Genomic DNA, 23,871 nt, shown 5'->3' on the forward strand with positions numbered 1-23,871 from the left:
AAGCATTACAAATTTAGAATAAGCCTATATTGTCTCATCGATAAATTATTTTATAGTGGACTCGCATTTTCACTGTAATGTACATATTAAACTTACCCAAGTTTTACCGTTTCTTTATGTGTTCTAAAATATATTTTTCCATCGTCAATGCCAAGATAAAAATAATAAAAATACTGCCTTAATTACAGCAGTATTCTAAGGTCATGAAAGAAACAAGACAAAAAAATCTAAAGGCAATGCTTTGGCATATTAATACCTCTGAAGATACTGCTGAAAGTTTTGATAGAGTTTTGCTGCCTGTATAAGACTCTTCATTCTAGTTTATTTTCTCTGTTTTCCTTTCATTCTTTTAACCTCATAAATGATTAAAGAAGAGTTTAAAGAAAGATTAAAGAGAATCTTCAAAAAATTTTTCCTTCACATATAGAAAATTAGATGACTCTATCAAATCATCTTTAAATGCTTACTTTAGAAAAATAATGATTGAGAAACATTAAAGAGTCAGGCACAGAGACTCATACCTATAATTCCAGTTACATAGGAGGCAGAGATCAAGTGGTTCAAGGCCATCCCAGGCCAAAAGTTAGTAAGATCTTATCTCAACCAACAAGCCTAAGGATGTAATCTCAGCTACTAAGGAGACATAGATAAGAGAATCTGGATCCAAGATTGGCCCTAGGTGAAAATGTAGAGAATCTAGGCAAAGAATACCTAAAAATAGAAGTCTGGGAGGTATTTTCACAATAAAAAAAGAAGTCTGGGAGGTATGGCTCAAGCAATAAAACACCTGTCTGGTATAAGGAAGCAGAGTTCAAACCTAGGGAAGGAAAGGAGAGAGAGGGAGGGAGGGAAGGAAAGGAGAGAGAGAGAGGGAGGGAAGGAAAGAAGGATGGAGATTAAGAAAGGATTCCAATAACAAATCATATGAATGAATTGAATTGTGATCCATGTTATAAATTGTAACATGCTATTTAAGTGCACTGCTCATTCTGATAATTTCCTTTTGTACATGGGAAGCTCCATTCTCCAAGTAAAGGTATGTGGAGACATCTTTCAGTGCATGAAGGTGTCCTATTTCACTGTTGTTGGTCATCATATGGGAAAGGACTATGGATCTATTTCAGGGTCCAGGAACCTCTGTGAGGATTTCATCCTGCTGATATTTTCATAGATCAAACTATGGAACATCAAGAGCTTCCAAGGCCATGTACTCCTGTACAGAAAGCGCTGTTCCAGAGAGACCATTTTGCATGGAAAGAAAAGTAGGCCTTTTAATGATATTCTAAAGACATCCATCCATTTGTGGGTTAAGAAAACCAGATGAAATGTATCTTTACTTCTAAGTGCAGTCTAACATCCTAGGTTTATAAAGCCCACCCTAACTGTGGCCTCTCTTCAGAGCCTATCTAAGCCCCTGGGAACTTGGCTCACACTAAGTCATCACCACAGCATAACTTTATGGACAAAAAGGAAGCTTGCTGGGAAAAAAACACAAAGAGCAGGCCTCCTCACTTCAACCCCAGTGATCCCTTGCAACCATCATGTAAGGCCCCAGGGCCAGTGTTGCAGCCAGACAGCAGATACTCAGTGTCACACCTGTCACTGAGTCCTCACACCTCCTCTGTGATGGCTGGGAAGGAACAGACATTCAGAAAGGTGTTTACACAAGTTGTTCCTCTCTGTTCAATGAGCTGTAAAGTCATAAAATGCCTGGGTAGAATTTTAAATATTACTCAAAGCATCTCAACTTCTTCCCACTAATGGAGATTATGCCGCTAATCCAATTGCATGCTAAATTTCCATCCATAATTGATAACTGTTAAGATAGTTAATCATTTCGGGCTTAGTGGATAAGATCTTAGACACAGAGCCCATAAGGAATGCAAAGGCCAATAGGAGCTGGTGTGAAGGACGGATTGGCTAACTCACTGGAAGCTTTACTTAGCACTTATTTACTTAAATCAATACTAGGAGATAATTGTCTCATTAAGATCCAGAAATAGATGCCATTACTCAAAGAAAATAATCTATAAATCTCAGAAAAACCTGACCTGATTCCCTTGAGCAAGCAGAGCTTTCAGTCTGGCTATTTCAGCTCGCAGCTCCCGGATGAGCTTGACGTTGGCATCCTCGTTAATGGTAGGCTTGTTGATGATGTTTTTGGCTCTATTTGCATAGCGAAGTGTACTTAGGGTTTCTCCATAATTGACATCAGCAGGTGAAATGGCTGTGAAGAATGAATTCAAAAAAATAATTTATCCAGCACTCCATGTTTCATTTAACACAAAGCTGGTTTGCAATTTAAAAGTCAGATTTAACTCAGGTCACTGGATAAACTAAATATTCATTGCCAGCGTAATGAATATTAAAAATTATCTAAGATTTATAGGAAAAGGTGCTCACTATACCAAATTTCATTCTGCTTTTTTCCCAAGACTTTTATCAGCCAGCTACCCAACTTTAATATATGATATATGCTACCTTGCCACAGTTAAGATATTTTCTGAGTTGAAAACATAAGAGGATCATTCAAGACTACTTGTGTATATCAACATTAATCAGGGATTAAAATGTTTCTAGAACTTCTGGCAAAACCTATCATTTTTAAACTGCCACAGAGCACACCAATATATTCAACGGAGTCAGTAGACTAGTTAACCCTTTTCCTATGGAAACTTTGACTAATCCTATCCCTCTCACCCCCATACCACCCAAGTTTAAGTCTGGGAGACTTATTGGTTGTTCATGGAGAGTATATCCCAAGGTAGGTTCCCCACTCCTTGCTTAAGGCATGGCAAAGGCAGTAAAGAAAATAGAGAGAGGGAAGGAAAGAGGAGGGAGGGGAACAGGGACAAGAAAGTAGAGCTAGGAAAGAAAGAATTCATAAATTCTCAACAATCATCTCCTCTGTTATTTTTCTCTATTGCATTTCTTAAGAGCTAATTTGTCAATATAGACATAAGGTATTATTACCATGATTTGTTATGTTTATTGATTTTTTTCCTCATGCTTTTTACTTTTAAATCTCACACATACTGCTTTAAATAGAACAGGCTGGATCATTTCTTTCTTACTTTGTGCCCCTATAATGATTTTCTAGTACAAATTGGGGAACTTTAGAAGTTTTCTACCTTCTTAACTTATGTAAAGAAACACTGAAAGTCTCTGCAGGTCACCACAGCCCCCAGACCATACACATCTATCCAAGAGTTGATAAGGGATAAGACTGGGTTTCTGGATGCAGGTGATTTTCAAGGTAGATAAACCAGTAATTTTTTTAAATATAAAGGTGCAATATCCCAATTTCAATTTAAAAGACTTTCAGCTAATTCACGGGAAACTTCAGATGCTCAGGAAAATAACTTAGAAACTCTTACTGGCAATCATGATGGTTTTAGAGTTTCCTCCAAGGCTATCTTTCAACAACCAAGTCAAAACAGAATCCCTGTAAGGCACAAAAACTTGCTTCTTCTTCACCAGAGGGTTTGCTGCATCCTGAGATAAATCAGCTGTAAGGAAGATGGAAACAAGGGAGAGGAAAGAATCACTGTTTCACGTTCCTCTAATTTTGTTTCACAAAAAAAAAAAAAAACCGAGCAGGAGGTGAGCAAGCACCTACCTAAGGCAGAAATGACGTTTCCCAGAGTGACAAGGGACTTGTTAATATTCCCTCCTTCTTTGAGCCTGACCCCGGTGGCACCAGTGGCATCCGCACGCTCACTTCCAGCAAGATCCACCAGGTGAATCTTACTCACAGTTTCACATGGCATTTCAGAATCAAACTTTGCCTGTGGTAAGATAGGAAAGAAAAACTGAAGAGACCCAAAGGGTCCCAATGGTCTTTATAAAACAAAAACCAATTGCTTTCCACTGAAATTTCTCAGGGTTAATTGTTTTTTTCTCTCCTTTTTTGTTTTACCAGCCTTCAGACTTCCTAAAAAAATTTTCCAAAACTAAGTCCATCCTATGTGATTCCGAAGCTTTCTGAAGAAGCGCACCATGAATCAAACCCTTGCCTTTCTCAACAAAGCAAATCTAGAAGAACATAAAGGTAGACACTAAAGTATGCTCTGGAGTGAAAAATGCCTATTCTTGTCCAGAAGCTCCAGCATTCAAAGCAACAAAGGCTCTCCAAAATATAACCATAGACAAATATGTAAAAGATCATTTCACCACTCTGAAAATATTTTGTTTCACGATGTTACTTTTCCAAAGGCTTCTTTTAATCTACCTTCTACATTTTGAATCAAATTGCGAAGAAAAAAAGGAAAAAACATAGAGTCACCAGCAAGCTGCTGTACAGCAGAACAGTACCTTTAAATATCCTGATCATTTTAAATACCCAGGATCTGGAACAAAGGTAAAAGATGTGGGGAATGTGTACAGAGGTGTTCTGGTTGACCTTAGGGAATCTTCTTAACTGTCCTGTTCTCTGATGTCCCTAGGTGATTAAAAATGCTGACTTGTTTCTGGTGTGCCCAAGGGTGGATGTGGGTGAGAAGAGCTCCAACTCCTACAACTGATACCAAAGGGGCTCTGCATCTGCATAGGCCCCCATGCTCTCCCAGTCCCAGGGCCAAACTACTTTCCTCACCCTTTTCCACACACGTTCGCCATCTTCTGCATGTGAGCCATAATGAATTCTCACACTGGCACTTACATAAATGTTCTGTCCTTTGCTATCACTCTAATAATCATAATCAACACGGTGGGGTGAGCTCCATGGAGTGATAATGTGCTGCCCTCACTTACTCACCTTGGCTTCCAGCTGGTCGGACTTGCAATCCATTATCTCCCACAGTGCTAACAACAATGAAAACTTTTGCTTAATTAGGCACAGAGCAAGTTGGGCTTTTTTTTTTTTAATGTCTCAAACAAGGTGGAAGCCTGCTCAATATTTCTTAAGGGTACCCATCAGGATATTTAAAAATTACTGTGATTGTAACCACGGAGAAACTCAGTGCCCAGCACTTGTTCAACTCTAATTAACAAGGAAATGACAGTCTGTCACCTTTACTTGCTCCTGCTCTTGGTTCAACAGTGATCAATCCTCAGCTGGGGCTAATCAGCAAGTAAAGATCTCCAGGAGGGAAGCCAACCAGCTCCACACAGCTGGCCCCATGGCTACCTACTGGCTGCCCTTACCTGTGTGAATTTGATGGTGAAGATGGCGTGAGACCGGCTACTGACATCATTCATCCCAGTAGCCGCTGTGGTACGATTAATATTTCCTGCATCCATAAGTTCTTCCACATCGCCATAATTCTGTACCAAATGTTTGGATAAGTCTGTCAGGAACAAAAAAAAAAAAAAAAAGGAGGAGGAGGGGGTGAAGAAATCTGCCCATTATACAGTGACTGGAAATTCCCCTAAGAAATAGTGTATGACTAGAATCTGTCAACCACTTAAGGCTCACTTGTTTCTACCATAGTGGCATATAATGTGGCTGCCCAGGTTCCTAACCTTAATGGACCTCAGCTACCTCATCTTCGCTACTAAAGGCCACTAATATCAACTTCTGAACAGTAGTCATTGCAGGAAGAAGAAAAATGTAAAGGCAAATACCCTATGCAAAACTGTAAAAGCACATTTTTAATCCTTTAAGTGTGTATTTTATATATTCATAGGATTCCAAAGGTAAAAGCTACACCGTGTAAGGTTCGATCTCTCCCTTAAGGCTCCCCTTACCCCCTTTTGTCAAATAACTAAATACTATCAGTGTCTATGTCTTCAGTATATGAAGACATACTTCAAAAAATAACTCGAACATTAGATATAACATATACATGCATGCATGTGTATGTATGTATGTGTATGTGTGTGTGTGTGTGTGTGTGTGTGTGTGTGTATCACCAACTTTTCCTCTCTTTCATACCAATGGGGCCATAGTGCACACTGCACTGGAATGGAGCTCAGCGGCATGCATGAGGCCCTGCATTTTATCCCTAACACCATCACCACACTCACCACAACAAAATGTAGCATACCATAAACATCATTTTGCATCTTACTTTTTCATATAATCCATATCAAAAAAATATTCTGTCATAGTCAAGATGCCTTCCCATGCATTTTTAAGGCTGTGTTAGAGAATTGTCTAGCATACATGAACCAAGCCCTGAGTTCAATCCCCAGCATTGCAGAAGAACAATAAAAAATGTACTCTTTTGAACTAGAGGTAGTTGTGGAGGGCTTGGCTACCATAAGGAGCCTTTGGTTCAATTCCTCAACACCTCAAATAAAAATCATTAAAACACTCATTTCTATAAACACTCCATTCTTTGCCTTTGTCTCCTTGGTTGCTGGATATATCCTTATTGATTCACAGGAGCTCTTTGTATGTTTGAAAAAATTAGTCATCTGTCTGAAACTTAAGTTGAAACTATTCCTCCCATTTTTTTCACATTCTACTATTGTTTAAGACATAAAATCCATTATCATCATTCAGATCTGACTTGCAACTTCACAATTCTTTTTCCCTTTTATTAGCTCCAACTGGTTGCACAAGGGTGTTTCATTTTAACATGTCTGTTTATGGATACACTACATTTTGATCAATCATACCTTTCCTCCTCCTCCTTCCTCAACCAGACTCATGGAGTTTCCTTGCTCCATTTGTGTATGTTTACGTATATTATATGACTATATTTGCCCGCTCCTCCTTTCTATTCACCTGTCCCCTCCCACTACTACCCACACCCCAGGCCAGCCATACTTCAACTTCTTGATGTTCTTTCTGTTACAATGAATGTTTATTCTTCAAAGAGGTTTTACCATCATACCTTATACCTGCAATACAAGTATATGTACATGTATATGTATGCATATAATCATGTATGTGTTTATGTGTCCAGTGCTCATATCTAATATCCTCATAAGAGAAAGAACATATTATATCATATTTTATATTATCTTTAAATAGTTGTTACAAAGAGGTTTCAATTCAACATGTCAATTTACGAATGAAATGTGTCTTGATCATTCTCCCCCTACTCTCTTCCAATCCCGCCAATCCCCTCAAGTAACTTACACATAGGTACACTGAATGTTATGATTATATATCACATTTACATTTATCAATTGAAGAGATCTGTTTTTTCTTTGCTTGGCTATTGTGAATATTGCTGCAATAACCATGGGTATACAAGTGCATCTATTTTATCCGGACTTACATCCCGTTGGATAAATGCCCAAGAGTGGTATGGCTAGATCACAAGGTAGTCCTTTGTTTTATGAATTTTTATACCAATTTCCACAGGAGTTGAACTAATTTACGGTCCAACCACCAGTGTAATAGGGTTCCTTTTCCCCCCCACATTCTCACCAGCATTTGTCTGTTTTTTATGATGGCCATTCTGACTGAAGAGAAATGGAATCTGAATATTGTTTTGATTTGCATTTCCTTTCTGGATGGGCTTCATGTATTTATCAGGCATTTGTACTTGTGGGAAATGTCTATGGAGCTCTTCTATCCCTTTCTTAAATGGGCTATTAATTCTTCGGGAATTTAATTTTTAAGTTCCCTGTATATTCTTTCTTATTCCCTTGTCAGATGGGTAGCTGGCAAAGATCTGCTCCTATTCTGTAGTTGTCTCATCATTCCAGTGACTACATCCTTAGCTCTGCAGAAGCTTTTTAGCTTGATGCACTCCCACTTCTCAATCCTCAATCTTATATACTGAGCTATTAGAGTTCCATTTAGGGAATTATGTCCTATACAAATAAGTTCTGGTATTTTCTCTTTCCTGAAGAAGTTTCAAACTTTTGGAATACTGCATTAAGTTCTTTGATCTACTTTGAATTGGTATTCATAGTGGGTAAGAGAGCCATGACCAGTTGTGTTACTCCAGAGAAACATATCAAGGTCAATGTCCACATGAAAGCATGCTTCCATGTGTGATTCCTGTAGGCAAGACTCAGTTCCTTTTTGTACAGAAGGACAGATGCATTATAGGGATGGCCTATGTGAAAACTCCTCTTAACAGGCAAGAGGTCTGAGCATGTCTTTCTTTTCATCTACAATCATTCAGGTCAATAAAGACACACTGCTAAATCCAACACCCTTGAGATAACTTACAGGATTATGCCTCTTACCAGAAAGCATTGGAAACAAACTTCCACAGGTCTCCTAAAGCCAAAAGAAATATACTGGCAAATCTCACTAAATGCCTAGTAAAATATGAAAATTCCCTATCACAAAATTCCAAAAGTAAATAACTTTCTAAAAATCTCACCATTATACTCCTTTCCTTTTCCTGTGTTGTTCTTACACAAATCCCAAGGAGGAAGAAGGCTGTGAAATATTCATTCTTACCCTCAACATAAGGTCCTTCTTTGGGATGCTCTCGGACTCTTAAATTGAAGGTTTTAGATGACTTCCTCCTAAGTAGATCTCTCACACGCTCGTTATAAATTTCTAAATAGCTAAAATTTTTCAACAGAATGAGATTCAGAGAAATAATGAGACATTAATAATAGTAACCACAACAACAGTCCCAAGCAGCAGCTCACAGCTACCACAGTTAAGGGTGGTTGCTTACCATTCACTCTCTGCAGAGATAGGCAAGGGGGTCTTGCATGCTTTAAATAATTTGTCCAAAACCATATGGCTACCAGGAGGCCCAGCAGATACCGAAGAGGACTGAAAGGGCTGTCCTTAAAAATCACTGGAGAGATTGACCTCCACACAGGTTTAACTTCAAAGAGGAAAGAGCACCTCCACCATCCAGATGTATTTGTAACTTAGCTTTATGGAGATTATACCAACAGCAAATAACACAAAAGGGATGAGACAAGTAACTGGGTACTCTTACGAAAGTCGAGGGCTCACTCCACTTTGAGATAAACCTCCAACCACAGTTATTTCTTATCCAAACTGTATCCAAGAAAGTCATTGAAATTAACCTGATTTGTCAGGTACATTCCCAACTACTCTAAGCGCAGGAGGAAAAACAGCAGGCTCTTTCCTTGAGAATTCATAGGCCCAACCTAATACCTAAGTGCAAGCCAAGCGACCGTAGCCCCAACCAAGCAGGCCACAGGCCCTACCTGACTTCAGTGCGGAAGGATGCTTCATCCCATCTGGTGGTTTCATTTATCCGACTGAAGAGCCCTTCACAGATCCGAGGTATTAAACCCGAATCACCCTGCAGTAGGAAGAGTGTCACAGCTGTCATGTGAAATGAAATCAACTGACTACTGAATTTGCATTCTGATGGAGTGAACTTAGACTTAAGGGGCCTGCATGCCAACCCCAACCTACCACTCTAGGACCGCTTCCTCCTCTCTCACAGGAGAGGATAAAGCCTTCTAATTTCCACATGTCTAGACTTGGGCTATATAGTTATCAGAGTCATTAATCATTGAAAATATGCCTTACAAAGATAAAGAGATTTATTCTGTAGCAAAGATGACAGATGAAAAAAGCACGTCTCATTAATAAGTGTTTTATAAATCTTTTAGGAATAAAAAAGGAAAAGTTTAGTTAAATTATTAAAAAAGGGAGTGAATACAGAAGACAAAAAAGTAGCAAGAAAACTACTTCAAGAGTTAATGACTATGTTAAAAGTTAGGGGGGTGGCTCATGTCTGTAATCTAGCTACTCAGGAGGCTGAGACCTGAGGATCATGGTTCAAAGCCAGACCTGGCAGGAAAGTTTGTGAGACTCTTATCTCCAGTTAATCACCAAGAAAGCCAGAAGTGGAGCTGTGGCTCGAGTGGTAGAGTGCTAACCTTAAGCACAAAAAGCTCACAGACAGTTCCCAGATCCTGAGTTCAAGCCCCAGGACTGGCACCAAAAAAAGAAAAAAGGGTGGTAAAGTAGGCCAGATGTCTCAAGTTTGTGACTGTTAACTATTTGGGAGGTAAAGATCAGAGGATCATGGTTGGAGGTCAGCCTGGATATAAAAGTTTAGAAGACTCCATCTCAATCAATGGCTGGGCATAGCTGTGTACACCTGTTATCCTAAGCTTACTGAGAAATACAAGAACTGGGTACAGTGATGTGCACCTGGCATCCCAGCAACAAAAAGGAGCACAAATAGGAGGATCAAAGTTCAGGCAGCACAAGCATGAAAGTGAGACACTATCATGAAAATAACCAATGCATAAAGGGTCTTTCAGTGTAGCTAAAGTGGCAGAGCACTTGTTTAGTAGTGTTGAGTCCTGAGTTCAAACCCTAGCACTAAAAAAAAAAATGCTTAGGTAACAGAACCACATTAAAACATAGACTATGTCCCTGCTTTGATGTAGAAATCCCTAAGATGGCCCTCCTAGAAAGAAGTATATCACATCTCCTATGCAATATGGGTGTCATATTCAATCATCATGTTTCAGTTAGCACTAACATCTGGTGAACCTCAGAGGGATCTGATCTGACCTCAGAGCATCAAAGTTTTCTCAACAAGTCTCTTTCAACTTTTACCCAAAGCCCCAGTTAAGAACAAACGAACTAACGCCATTGCTTTAGAGATTTTCTTTGTGCCATTTGAACCATGAAAATGCTTAACAAGAAAAACTAAACTCTTTCACAATATTTTTGCTTCCTATCTTTAGATAGATCAAGCCCAAATGGTACATACTTGTGAGGTCAGAGAAAATCACCTCTCATTAACATTTATAAATGTGTAATATAGTTTCTAGGGAACTAGATACACAGACAACTAACTGTTAGAGATTTTTTTCCAAAAGCATAGAAGAAAAGTGGGAAGAAAGAGTAACGAATGTTTCTCTCCTCTGTTTCTTGCTTTTCAGCTGGAGAGAAAGCCCAGATTTAAGAGGTCATGTTACATGCACTGAAACAATTCAATCTGGGAAGAGATGTTCTACCAGTACAGTACTTCTGTGATCCCGAAACCTTCAACAATGAAGCCACAAATGTGAATCAAAGACGGGATCCCTCAAAGTACTGTTAGTAACTCTATCTAGAATATGGCACAGATTTGGCATTCATTAAACAATACTTTTCCAGTGGCAAAGAAAAATAAAGGACACAAGCACTGTCTAATTTTGTAGTAAATATATGACAAGAGAAAGTTCCTACATATTTACCTTTTACATTCCCATGTTAAGTAGGATATTACTGCTTATTAATTGATATAAACTGCTCAACCATTTATGTTTGTAACTAGATGAATTCTATATAGACTACGTAACTCTTTTATGTACTTGCTGGATTTATGCAATATCTTTCCATGAAAAATGGTTTTGGTTTTTTGGGGTTTTTTTTTACATTTTTCTTGAGGGAAATGTGCTCTATAATTATATATATATATATATATATAAAAAATAAGAACAGACTTTGGTAATTTTATTCAAACTGTCATGTTGGCCATAAAGGAGATTAAATTAGTTGTGGGCCCTGTATACTTTCTTGCTGAGTATAGGTCTTTAAAAACAGAAAATGAACTGGGACTTGTGCCTATTAAAATTATTCCTAATGTTAAATCTCTCAAAGGAAATTTAGTTCAACTGATTATTGGGTTTTATCTTATTACTACTGATGAGAAAATGAAAAGCAATGCAGATAAAGTAGATAAAGAGATGATTTTTATCAGTCTAGAGAAAGATAAGAAACTCCCTCCCTATTCAGTGCAGACAACGTACAGAACTTCCCATCATGGTGTATGACTTTCCAGATCCAGTTTGCCCATATGCAAAGACACAAGCATTGTAACCTTCAAATGCAGACTTCACCACATCTGTGCCCAGAGTTTTGAAAACCTGAAAGAAAAGACAAAAACAAGGGACAATTACTGCGGGTTTTAATTTTTAAAAAAAAAATAACTCCTAGTTATTGCAAATAAGGGAAACCATGGGACCTAAGTTTCTTTGGGCCTTCACTTAATATAATTTTTTCCAAGTCTTTCCATTTCCTAACAAATGGGGCAATGTCATTCTTTCTGATGGAGGCATAGAATTCCATTTTGTTTTTATACCACATTTTCTTGATCCATTCATCTACTGAGGGGCATCTGGATTGGTTCCATATCTTAGCAATGGTAAATAAGGCTGCAATAAACATAGTCGTGCTGATAGCATGTCTGAGTCAAGCAGAAAAGGTCAGATAAGCTGATGTTAGGGAAATGAACCCTAAGATATGTATTCAAATTTTTTTTTCTTTCATGCGATTGTTTCTAACACATTTATAAGATTATTTCTTTGTTGCTTTGTATGTCCCTCCCCCACTGTATAATCCCTGCTTTCACTGTATTTGATGTTGGTATAATTTGTGGAGGGGAAGGGAAAAACAAATCGTTTAAATAGGGATACAGGTGGACCCATTGCAACAATGAGACGTACAAGTCGTTATGTTGAAAACGAACTTTACAACTTTGGTGGGGGGGGGGTGAAGGGTTGGGTGGTGGGGTGGGGGAGGATGGGAAGAGGAAACAAAGGAGGAGGCTACAATGCTTGATAAGAAATGTACTCATTATCTTGCTCATGTAATTGTAACCCCTCTGTACAGTATTTTCACAATAAAAAAATTTTTTGGGAAAAAAAAAAAAAACTCCTGCAGTGTTGACAACATTCTTTTTATTTTTTTTTTTTGGGGGGGGGGTCCGGTCATGGGGCCTGAACTCTGGGCCTGGGCGCTGTCCCTCAACTCTTCAGCTCAAGGCTAGCGCTCTACCACTTGAGCCACAGCGCCACTTCCAGCTTTTTTCTTTTTGCTTATGTGGTGCTGAGGAATCAAACCCAGGGCCTCAGACATGCAAGGCAAGCACTGTACCACTGAGCCACCTTCCCAGCCCCTTGACAATATTCTTGACTGCTACTTTCATCTCTTAAGGATTACACCATACAAATAAATCACTGCAGTGCTGTTAACAACAGAATATGTATGTATCCCAGTTTTTAAGCAAAAGTAAACTTTCTAAGCAAGCAAAAAGCAACCTCATCCTCTTTCTTACTTAAAAAACAATTCCTGAAGTATAAGAATATAAACAAGGCAAACAATCTTGTCTAAGAGCACAGATAATGTGAAACTATAATTATTTACTATTCAGAATTATAAAAATGTATAAAGGTATTCATTCTACCAGAGCTCCTAGGAAGTAAATATTCATAACCTAAAGGTCATGATATCTAGAAACTGTTTGTTGGGCAAAGCCATCAATCTATCAGGCCACTAGTCAAGATAAACCTCTGGAGATTCATTGAAGATGATTGATGGTGGGTACGGAGGAGGCTGGGGTGGCTGGGCTCCTATAACACAAAGTCCAGGTCATTTCTCCTTCTTGGAAATCTGCCCATGATGGAGAGGGTGGGGAGACAAGTGGTGTGGGAACAGAGGTCACTCTAGGAATGACCTGAGTTCATGTCCTATCACCATTTAATTGCACACTGGGGAGTAAAGAAAAATGAAGTACAAACACTTCAGGAGAACAACTGATATAACAAGATAAACTAAGATAGGAGGGCATCTTGGTGGTACCGAGCTGGGAAGGGTGGAACGAAAGCTGGAACGATACCTCTGAAAGATATCCCTGCTTCTCAAAGTAGGAACATGAAAAAATGAAGAGATGCCAAAGAGAGGGAGCTCTGTCAAGTTCTCAGTCAAAGCCATAGAAAGATTGAGGGAGCTTCTGATTAAAATTGCCACAGTCCAAGATTGGGGCCTATGAGGGAAACTTTTTAACTAAAGTCAGGAAACCCAATTGGATCAGGCAGAAAGTCACCTCCAACTACAACCAAAAATGTCAAAGGCAGCAGCTCCCAGACTATGGTACACAGAAGAATCACTTGGAAGCCAGTAATTAGATCTGTAATACTGTAATCCTATCTACTCAGGAGGCTGAGATCTGAGGATCATGATTCAAAGCCAGCCTTGGCAGGAAAGTCCTTGAGACTATTATCTACAATTAACTGCCAAAAAGCTGGAAGTGAAGCTATGGATCATGTGGTAGTGTGGTAGCCTTGTGCATAACAGTTCAGAGAATGAGCCTAAGCCCTGAGTACAGGCCTCAGGACTGGCACAAAACAATAACAATAATAATAATTTAGAGAGCTTTGAAGAGTCCTGAGGACAAAGTGGGTCATAGCACTCATATGAGGTATGAACCTTAGAATGTAAATTCAGGAATCAGGACTTTCTAAATGTCCCCACCAAGTGTCTTCTAAGTATAGCAAAAATTTTAATCTAGAATCTTGATATCAATTCCACAGAAAAAAAATAACATAAAATCCCTGCTACTAACACAGTGTTCACATCAAGGAAGAGATTAAAAATGCCAAATGGACATCAGAGTTATTCTTGTTTCAGCTTTGTTTCTTCATCCTCTTCTTTAGAACACTTACCAACTCCCACTGGTATTGAGTCACTTCTACAAATGGCATTAATTAATTGAGTTAATTTTTACTCATTAATTTTTACTGAGTTAATTTTTACTCGTTTCAACTTTAGACACTGATACTCAATCATCTTGTTCTCGCTTCTCATGACTTACTCTGTTCCAACTGTAATGGCAGCTCACATTTCTGGGCAGTTTCAAATATTCATCTATTAATCCTCCTGCCAGTATTATGGGAGGAAAGGAGAGGAGAGTCACTAGACCTCAGATGAGGAAGCCTATTGGGAAGGCTCAGAAAACTGGGCACTACAGTAATAGTGGCAGAACGGGGACCACACCCTCAACATATGTCCTTTTCCTACAGCCTCTAAATCCACAAAGAGGCCCTACTCCTATCTGGAAAAACTCCTCCTCAAACACCTGTAAAGAAACAAAGGCCAAATTCCAAGGAGACTCAGCTCCAGACTACTAGTTTGAGATTCACTTTCCCCACAATCAATGGAATGTGAGTGAAAACTTGAAACAGTTCTTCAATTTGCTCAGGATAAACAAAAAACAATAGGTAAATAATCCTTTTTTTGTAATTTCACTGGGTAAAGAGATAAGAAGCCCCCAAGAAACTTCTCAGAGAATAAAAGAAGGTTCTTTGCCAAGTACCAATGGCTCACACATTGCTGCTCAGGAGGCTGAAATCTAAGGATCACAGTTAAAAGCCAGCCCAGGCAGAAAACTCTGTGGAGGGAGGGAGGGAGGGAGGAAGGGAGGGGAGGGAAGAAGGGAGGGAGGGAAGGGAGGGAGGGAGGGAGAGAGTGAGGGTGGGGGAGGGAGAGAGAGAGAGAGAGAGAGAGAGGTTTCTCTCAAAGTTTAGACTGGAATAAAACAAACTCACAGAAAATATTATTAAACAAAATTCATATTTTTTACCTAATGCTAAAGTCTATACCTCCCATAGTATTACTATTTTAAAGGGAGAGCTCATCCAGGGGGTTTTATGATAAACTTGAAGGTCCCAGGGGGCTGAGGCTAGTAGAAAATGCATGTTTAGAGGCATGGAGACCAGAGACCTAGCTCTGTGTCAGGAACAAGAAACCTACCAATAGTCAGCCTGGGACCCAGCAAGCACTGATCACATGTCCAGAAGTCTTTTCTGGCAGTATTTGCTACTACCAGGCAGGAAGGAGAGGTCAACTTTTAGAGACTGACAGCCCTACTAGCATCAAATCCTTCCCCGATGTTGTTACACCAAGCCCGCATGGCTACCTACAGACCTTAAAGCTGAAATCCAAAGTGAAACAAGGCATCACTGGAGCCTACTGGAGGGGAACTGCCCACAAGAGGGCACTGCTAAAACAAAGACTTGCTATCCTGCTTGGCAACTGAAGATTTTAGGTTTCAAGTACCTACAGAGTTGAATTAAAGAACAGGTTATGTGAGATCAAAGCCGTTCTTTGGAGTTTTGAAGGATCATTAAGAAAATTAGAGCTTTATTTAATGGTCTTTAATTTCCATGACTGTGGACTTAAATTGCCTGTGGATTTTTTTTTCCTAATTCTAAAATAATAGTCTTCTTACTGGGTATTTGTCTAACATCAAAGGAAACTTGACTTGGAATAGTAATAGGCCTGATATATTTGCTCAATACACTTTTATATTAAGAAAGAAGAAGAGAGGGAGAGGGGGGAAGGGAAGGAGGGCTGAAGGGAACTCACCAGCATTAACCTAGCTAGCATCTTTCTACTTCTACCTCGCTGTCAGCTCACTATTTGTGCCTGAAATAGCAGCGTGGAAACTTTAGGAAATATTCAAACTTGAAGCCCTTTTAGAAGCAAGCAGTCTTAAAATTAGAGAAGAGAGATGATCTATTTACTAGAGGATTTTAAAGGCATATATTTTTCTGTATACTTGTGACTTAATTAACAGGAAGTAAGCAATAGTGCTTACTAACATTATCTTGGGGACATTTTAGTTTTATAATTCAATGGAACAATCACAAGTTACTTACATGATCGCAAGGCAACTATGAAAGAGATGCCTACACATATACCTGAAGTATGTATCGCAATCTGAAGCACTTTTCACAAATCTGTAACTAATTTCTAATAGAGATAAAACCCTGTTTCTGACTCTCATTGCAGTCCAGCAGATAGCATATGTTCCCATAAATTAACCACTATCAATAAATGAGTTCATGCAGTCAGCAAACCAAGTCACCATGCCAAGTCCCGCTACACTGTTGTAACTCCTCCACCCCTGGGCTCTTCCTTCGTGCCACCCTCTGCTCCCCAAAGACTTCAAACTCAGGTTAAATGGGGGAAGACGAAGCTCACAAAATAAGATAGAAGAGAGGGTCTTCAAGGTTCTTTGTTAATCCTGTGTGGAAGACATTCTGGAAACACTACAATGTACTCACTTTCCCTTCGACTCCTACCTTCCAATTAGGTTCTTCCCACCTGGATTCCAGTGTTCCTGGTCTTCAATTCCTCTCCAGATTCCTTGTTGTCAACATTGACTAATCCAGCCACCTGCACACACTCACTCACCCACTCTCACTAATTATTCTATCAGGCTGCCCTGTCCACATGCTAGCTAGAATATGAAGAAAGGATTCCTTTCCCTCTATGTCCTTAAGAAACTTCAGTGCTATTCCTACCTCCCTGCAGCTCAGCACAAACTCTCAAAATTGCCCTCTATTAAGTCAGGGAGGTCTATGAATTTGAGCATGTTACTAAAGCTTAGTGACTATCTTTGATAAAGAAAAATGAAGTTAAAATAGAATCATTTGGTTCTTGGGAGGACTAAACAAGACAGCACACATGAACACCAAGTAGAGTATCCAACACCAGTGCAAACTCAACCACAACCAGCCAGCTCCTGCTTCCTCTGCCCACCTCTTCCCTCTGCACAACTTCCATCCCCATCATAGTCATTTTTTTCCCTGATGCTTGACTCAACATCTCCTGGATACAAATTCCAGTCCTCCAACTGTAACATTTACATGGCCTCAGAAAGACAATCTTCTCTTAGCCAATTCTACTTTTAAACCAAATGCATTCCTAAACTTATAAAGTTATATGCAAACTTCTGGGGCTCTTGCTTTAGAGAAAAAAAAATAAGGTGCTGGTGGCTCACACCTGTGATCCTAGCTACTCTCATGAGGCTGAGATGTGGAGATCATGGTACAAAGCCAGCCTACGTAGAAAATTAACCAATTAGCAGCAAAAGGCCAAAAGTCTAGGTATGGCTAAAGTAGTAGAGCCTTAAGCAGAAAAGCTAAACAAGGAGAGGGAAGGGTACAAGAACCTACAGATTCTGTAGTTTCCAGGCAATGCCACTGGTACAGGGACTCACTTCAAGTTCTAAATCACTAAGTACTTTCATCAGGCTCTACACTGCAAGATGAAATCCCCTGGATGGATTTCAACCCAGGACAAGCAGGGCAGGAATTTCAAGCCACGTGTGAGCACATGCACAAGACCTAAGAAGTTGTTCACAAGCCAGAGAGAGGCCCAGCAATGATACCCACATGCTAACACCCTCCTTCTCTGCTCAAGCACTCAGCATTTCCCTCTCTAGGGAAATAAACTTATGCTCACAGGAAATGTCATCTTCAGTGTCTTGATGATCTCCTGGGAGTACTGTTGTGTCTACTCTCATCTGCCTACTTTATATCTACAATTTAACCCCACCAAAAGCCTACCAAGCCTTTTTTTTTTCTTTTTCTTTTTGGACAAGTCACAGCACGTTCCAGGTTCCAGAAAGATTTTAGATGAACTATTCTTTCTTTCTGGAATCTTTTCTTCCACAATCCACAAAACTTACAATGATCTACATAAGCAGAATAGATAAGACTTGGATTTAGAATTTACTTGTTAAGCTCTGTATCATAGCAGGACTCCAAGGGAAGAGGCCTCTTCATCAGGTACAAACATAAACATCACTCCAAGTATTTTATTCATAGAGCTCCATCCAGACATTAACCATATCCAACTTTTGAAACCAATTAAATAATGTGATTATAATATTCAAAGTGAAAAAAACAAATAAATCAACATGTGAGGACTTGAATTCTTGCCAGGCTTATGTAAAAGGTCTTATGGTACAATCAAAGACCAGTTGGCCAAATATAAACCTATATAAATTATACTCAGAAAAAACACTAGCATAGTATTTTCAGGTGTTTTAGGGAAGATAAGTTTTCTTGATAAGAAAAGAAAGACTATGGGCTGGGAAGGTGGCTCAGTGGTAGAGCTCTTGCCTTGCATGCATGAGGCCCTGGATTTGATTCCTCAGCACCACATAAGCAAAAAAAAAAAAGCCGGAAGTGGTGCTATGGCTCAAGATTCCTCAGCACCACATAAGCAAAAAAAAAAAAGCCAGAAGTGGTGCTATGGCTCAAGTGGTAGCACACTAGCCTTGAGCTGAAGGGCTGAGGGACAGCGCCCAGGCCCAGAGTTCAGACCCCACGACTGGACCAAAAAAAAAAAGAAAAGCAAAGCAAAGAAAGACTGTGAAAATACCACATCATACCATTTCTTGTGAGATATAATCTGGACTCTTCGTATCAGCAGAATAAAAAGAAAAGTCATAGGTGAAAGTCTTGGTCCGTTCTCTTCCTGTGTCCCCAGTTCCTCCTTCTGGTATCTAGAACAAGATGAGTATGTTGGTAGTTACAGTAGTACTGTATAAAAATAAATAAAGAAAAATAAAATAAATAATAATATAAAAGGTACTGCAATTGGAGAAAAGACAAGAAAGCAAAATGTCTATTCCTTAATAATTACCATTTTTTATACTTACACCCTGACTGAGAAGCATTTAGTTCCTATCTGCCTCTCTACAAAAATAGATACAATTTAAATGCAATCTAAATGCACACCAACCCAAGTTCTCTACTGTTGTTGATTTTATTTTGATTTACTTACATGAACCGAATACCCTAGTCAGTCTCTATTTCCCCCGTCTTCAATAATTTCTACTGCACTCTCCAGTTAGACCCACCACCCTGAACAATTCAGAACTCTGGTGTTGTTGGTCACAAATACAATCATGGGCACTGCTACAGTGTGTGACTTGGTGCCCAACAGATACTTTAAAACTCCTCTTGTATGAAGCTTTCCAGCTACACTTCATCACAAGTAATTTCCCTCATCTGAGAGTCAAAACTTATCCTAATGTAAGTTTGTTACAGCTGTTTGCCTATGCCTTATCTATGTGTTAAAACTAATCTAAAAACCGTATTTCAATATTTTAAACGGCACTGGCCTTGGTGGTTCACCCTTGTAGTCCTAGCTATTTAGGAGGCCAAGAACTAGAGAATCACAGTTCAAAGCCAGAACAGGCAGATTAGTATGAGATTCCATCTCTAATTAACCAACAAAAAGCTGAGTTAGAGGTGTGGCTCAAGTGGCAGAGCACCAGCTATAAACAAGCCAAGCAAGCTTGAAGCCCTCAGTTCAAGCCCCAGTACCCAGGGGAAGAAAAAAAATCTTTATATGAAGGCGGGAAAGGTGGCACATATCTGTAATTCCAGCTACCAAAAGGGCAGCAATTAGTAGGATAGAATTTTGAGGCCAAGTCAGGCAAAAACTTAGCAAGACCCCAACTCAACAAACAAACTAGGTGGCCATGGTGGTACACACCTGCTGTCATAATTACTAGTGATTTAGAGAAGGATTAGAAGGATTATAGGCTAAGACTGACCTCAGAAAAAAACACAAGTCTCTATCAAAAAAAAAAAAAAAAAAACCTAAACAAAACAGAAAGCAACAACAACCAAAGCTAAAAGACCTGGAGATATGGTTCAAGTGGTAAACCACCTGCTAACAATCTCAAGGTCCTGTCCAGTCCCACGAAGAAAAAAAAAATCATATGTCTCTAAAACTTCACAGCCCATTAGATATATGCTAAAATACATATGCTAAACAGTATCAGGGTATAACACATATTTCAGTACTATTAATCTATCGAAAAGAAACAATTGGGGGGCTGGGAAGGTGGCTCAGTGGTAGAGTGCTTGCCTTGCATGCATGAGGCCCTGGGTTCGATTCCTCAGCACCACATAAACAAAAAGAAAAAAGCCAGAAGTGGCGCTATGGCTCAAGTGGTAGAGTGCTAGCCTTGAACTGAAGAGCTGAGGGACAGGGCCAGGCCCAGAGTTCAGGCCCCACGACTGGACCCAAAAAAAAAAAAGAAAAAGAAAAAGAAAAAGAAAAAAAGAAACAATTGTTAAAACATTTAAAAAATTTAACAACATATCAAAACGGTAAAAATCTGGCATTTAATCTACCTACTAAAGAAAAGAAAATCTCAGAATACCACCCCCTCCCGCCCAGTGCACAAAAAAAGGAGATTCATCCAGACTAGGCATCTTTTCCCCAAGAACAAAGATACATGAAGCAAAAGGAAGGTAACTGACAGCAAGGAATGGCCAATGAGAACTGGTGGGAACCTGAGAGCATAAAGGAAGTCAAGGTGGAAGGGCTCCAGAGGGCTAGAGCTCAAGATGGTCTAGAGCTGTGGCTTATGTGACAGTAGGCAAGCCTCGAGCGAAAAAGCTAAGGGACAGTGCCTAGGTCGAGTTCAAGGTTCAGTAATGGGAAAGCAAGCAAGGAAGGAAGGAAGGAAGGAAGGAAGGAAGGAAGGAAGGAAGGGAGGGAGGGAGGGAGGGAGGGAGGGAAGGAGGGAGGGAGGGAGGGAGGGAGGAAGGAAGGAAGGAAGGAAGGAAGGAAGGAAGGAAGGAAGGAAGGAAGAAGGAAGGAAGGAAGGAAGGAAGGAAGGAAGGAAGGAAGGAAGGAAGGAAGGAAGGAAGGAAGGGAGGGAGGGAGGGAGGGAGGAAGGAAGGAAGGAAGGAAGGGAGGGAGGGAGGGAGGGAGGGAGGGAGGGAGGGAGGGAGGGAGGGAGGGAGGGAGGGAGAAGGAAGGGAGGGAGGGAGGGAGGGAGGGAGGGAGGGAGGGAGAAGGAAGGGAGGGAGGGAGGGAGGGAGAGAGGGAGGGAGGGAAGGGAGGGAAGGGAAAGGAGGGAAGGGAGAGAGAGAAAGAAAGAAGGGAAGGGAAGGGAAGGGAGAGAGAGAAAGAAAGAAGGGAAGGGAAGGGAGAGAGAGAGAAAGAAAGGAGGAAGGGAGGGAGAAACAGAGAGAGAGAGAGAGAGAGACATTCTAATCTTTATGAAAATGCTTCCATCAAAGGAATAGCAGAGCCAGCAAGGAGGCATACAGAATTATCCACAGTTCTGTCCAGCGGGAAGATAGGAGCTTCCTCACATTTATCACTGTAGATCAAGTCGCAATACTCTGAAAAAGGATCCAATAATATCCATTCTGTGAGCCAGCAATTAACAGAAACCCATTCCTCAGACTGAATCTACCTAGCCATGGAGCAGCAGACCTCACCAACACAAACTTGCCAGTTATAACAGCTATCTAAACAGAAAGGAGCTAAACCCATAAAGCACATGATTTCCTTATTATTAATTTCATCTTTGTTTTCTCCCCAAGCGAAATTCATTCTGGGTCCTTAATAAATGTTAAAGGACAAACAAATAGGATATTTTAAATGAAAAAGGAAGAACTTGCCTTTAAAAAAATAATTTTCCTTCTTTTCCAGAAAGTAATTGAGATTCCCTTTAAATCTTTTACCTCCTGAATTTTAAATAATAGTTATCAAATCTTCAAGTGTTATAAAACATCATAATTTCCATTAAAAATGGAACAAACCTGGGAGCAAAGTGTCCCCAGTGCTTCACAGAATAGTCCATTTCCAGCTAAGACTGCTACAAAGACAGGATAAAAATGCCTGAGACTGATTCTGACTCAGGAGCTCAAAGGCCAGAATAACAAATGTATCTATCCCCCAATTCATATGAGATCAGAAAGGAGAGCAGAAACAGGCACCAGATCTTCTGCCTTAAGAAAAAATCTCAGCCAAGAGGCAGGCATGGTTAACTGAATGCAGAAGAAGGGATGCAGAAATGGCAGGCAGGCAGGCACGTTCCATTCTTTCATTTATCTGCCCTTTAACCCAATGGTAGAGCTCATGGAACTGGAGCAGGGCTAGTTTGATACTTGCCTTTAAGTTTGTGATTGTTGTTTTGCTTTTCTCCATTTGTATAATGAACTTGGCCTCCAAGTCCTTTTCCCTGCAGAACAGGTAATAGAAGAAAAAGATTATTTAAAACACATACACATTTTGCTTACTTTTCACATATGTGGCTTTGTTTCAAAAGAAATCTGAAGAGTAAGCTCTGATGACTTTGCTCCCAAATTTTTACTAACACATAGAAGCATGTAGACATACACAGACACAGACACACAGACACAGATACACATACACACACACACACACACACACACACACCAAAAAAAAAAAAAAAAAAATTCAACATTAAGCCAGGCACCAATGGTTCACCCTATCAAAGGCTGACATCTGAGGATCACAGTTCAAAGCCAGCCTGGGGAGGAAAGTCGGTGAGACTCTTATCTCTAATAAACCACCAAAAAACCAGAAGTGGCACTGTGGCTCAAGTAGCGGAGCACTAGCCTTGAGCTGAAGAACTGAAGGACAGTACTCAAGCTCAGAGTTCAAGCCCCATGACCCACAAAAAAAGGAAAAGTCATCATTAAAAACTATGATCGAGCCAGGTGCTGGTGACTCACACCTGTAATCCTAGCTACTCAGAAGACTGAGATATGAGAATTACAGTTCAAAGCCAGCTGAGGCAGGAAAGTCTGTGAGACTCTTATCTCCAATGAACCATTAGAAAACCAGAAGTGGCACTGTAGCTCAAAGTGGTAGAGCTCTAACCTTGAGCAAAGAAGCTCAGGGACAGCATGCAGGCCCTGAGTTCAAGCCCCATGGCCAACTATAGATAGATAGATACATATAGATAGATATATACATACATATATATATATATGATTGACAAATGATATGTTGTCAAAATTGAAGAAATTTCTAGCTATGAGCCAGGTAAGGAGAGGAAATGACAGAAGCTATGAGGGACTAGGCCTTGTGACAAAGCAGCCCTGCATACTTGGGTACAGAAGAAAGGACGTCATCCTTGGCAAGACCAACCAGATAGCTTCTGCACAACCTCTCACTCTGTGGTTACATCCACTAGAGACAGCATTTCATTCAAAGCAGCGGGAATAGAAATAGAAAGAACTCTCTAAGAGCATAAAGGTCTATGTACATATAGGACAGTCTCAAGCCAACAATAAAGGGATGAGGAAGACCGTAAATGGCTATGCTGTAGTGGCCAGGATATGTGGTTAGTTAGGTAGAGTGAAAGATGGAGCAAAGCAGAGACGCAGTCAGTGCCATTCCCTGATAGACACTGAGCAGAAAGCATAGTTTGAATTATGAATGTGATCCTGTCCCAGCCTAGTTATTCTCAGTCCAGTCCTCTCTGATGATCCCAAGCAATGGCAGCTAAGTATGGCTCCAAGATGGCCACATTACCACAAGTGTCAAAAGCCACACTCCACAGCACAGAGTACTGTCTGCTAAGCCACACTGGGCAGCATTCCATGTACTTTCAACTTAGGATACTTTGAATGGTCAGAAAGGTTACTGGAACCTGACCT

The 23,871-nt window shown here is 40.0% G+C and overlaps 1 protein-coding gene across 2 annotated transcripts in view; it reads right to left on the bottom strand.

Annotated features, from left to right (window-relative positions):
* Kif16b (kinesin family member 16B) overlaps nt 1-23,871 on the bottom strand; it is a 264,333-nt gene that overhangs the window by 206,336 nt on the left and 34,126 nt on the right. For both annotated transcript variants that reach the window (XM_042666398.1, XM_042666397.1), the window contains exons 2-10: nt 22,355-22,424; nt 18,819-18,932; nt 11,605-11,721; nt 9,049-9,146; nt 8,315-8,424; nt 5,146-5,288; nt 3,620-3,788; nt 3,378-3,509; nt 2,052-2,227 (exon numbers count right to left, since the gene is read on the bottom strand). In XM_042666398.1, the coding sequence (XP_042522332.1) occupies nt 2,052-2,227; nt 3,378-3,509; nt 3,620-3,788; nt 5,146-5,288; nt 8,315-8,424; nt 9,049-9,146; nt 11,605-11,721; nt 18,819-18,932; nt 22,355-22,424 (1,129 nt within the window). The remainder of the gene's footprint in view (nt 1-2,051; nt 2,228-3,377; nt 3,510-3,619; nt 3,789-5,145; nt 5,289-8,314; nt 8,425-9,048; nt 9,147-11,604; nt 11,722-18,818; nt 18,933-22,354; nt 22,425-23,871) is intronic.

This window comes from Dipodomys spectabilis, unplaced genomic scaffold, assembly GCF_019054845.1.
Source record: "Dipodomys spectabilis isolate Male_0828 unplaced genomic scaffold, ASM1905484v1 ptg000365l, whole genome shotgun sequence".
Lineage (NCBI taxonomy): Eukaryota > Metazoa > Chordata > Mammalia > Rodentia > Heteromyidae > Dipodomys > Dipodomys spectabilis.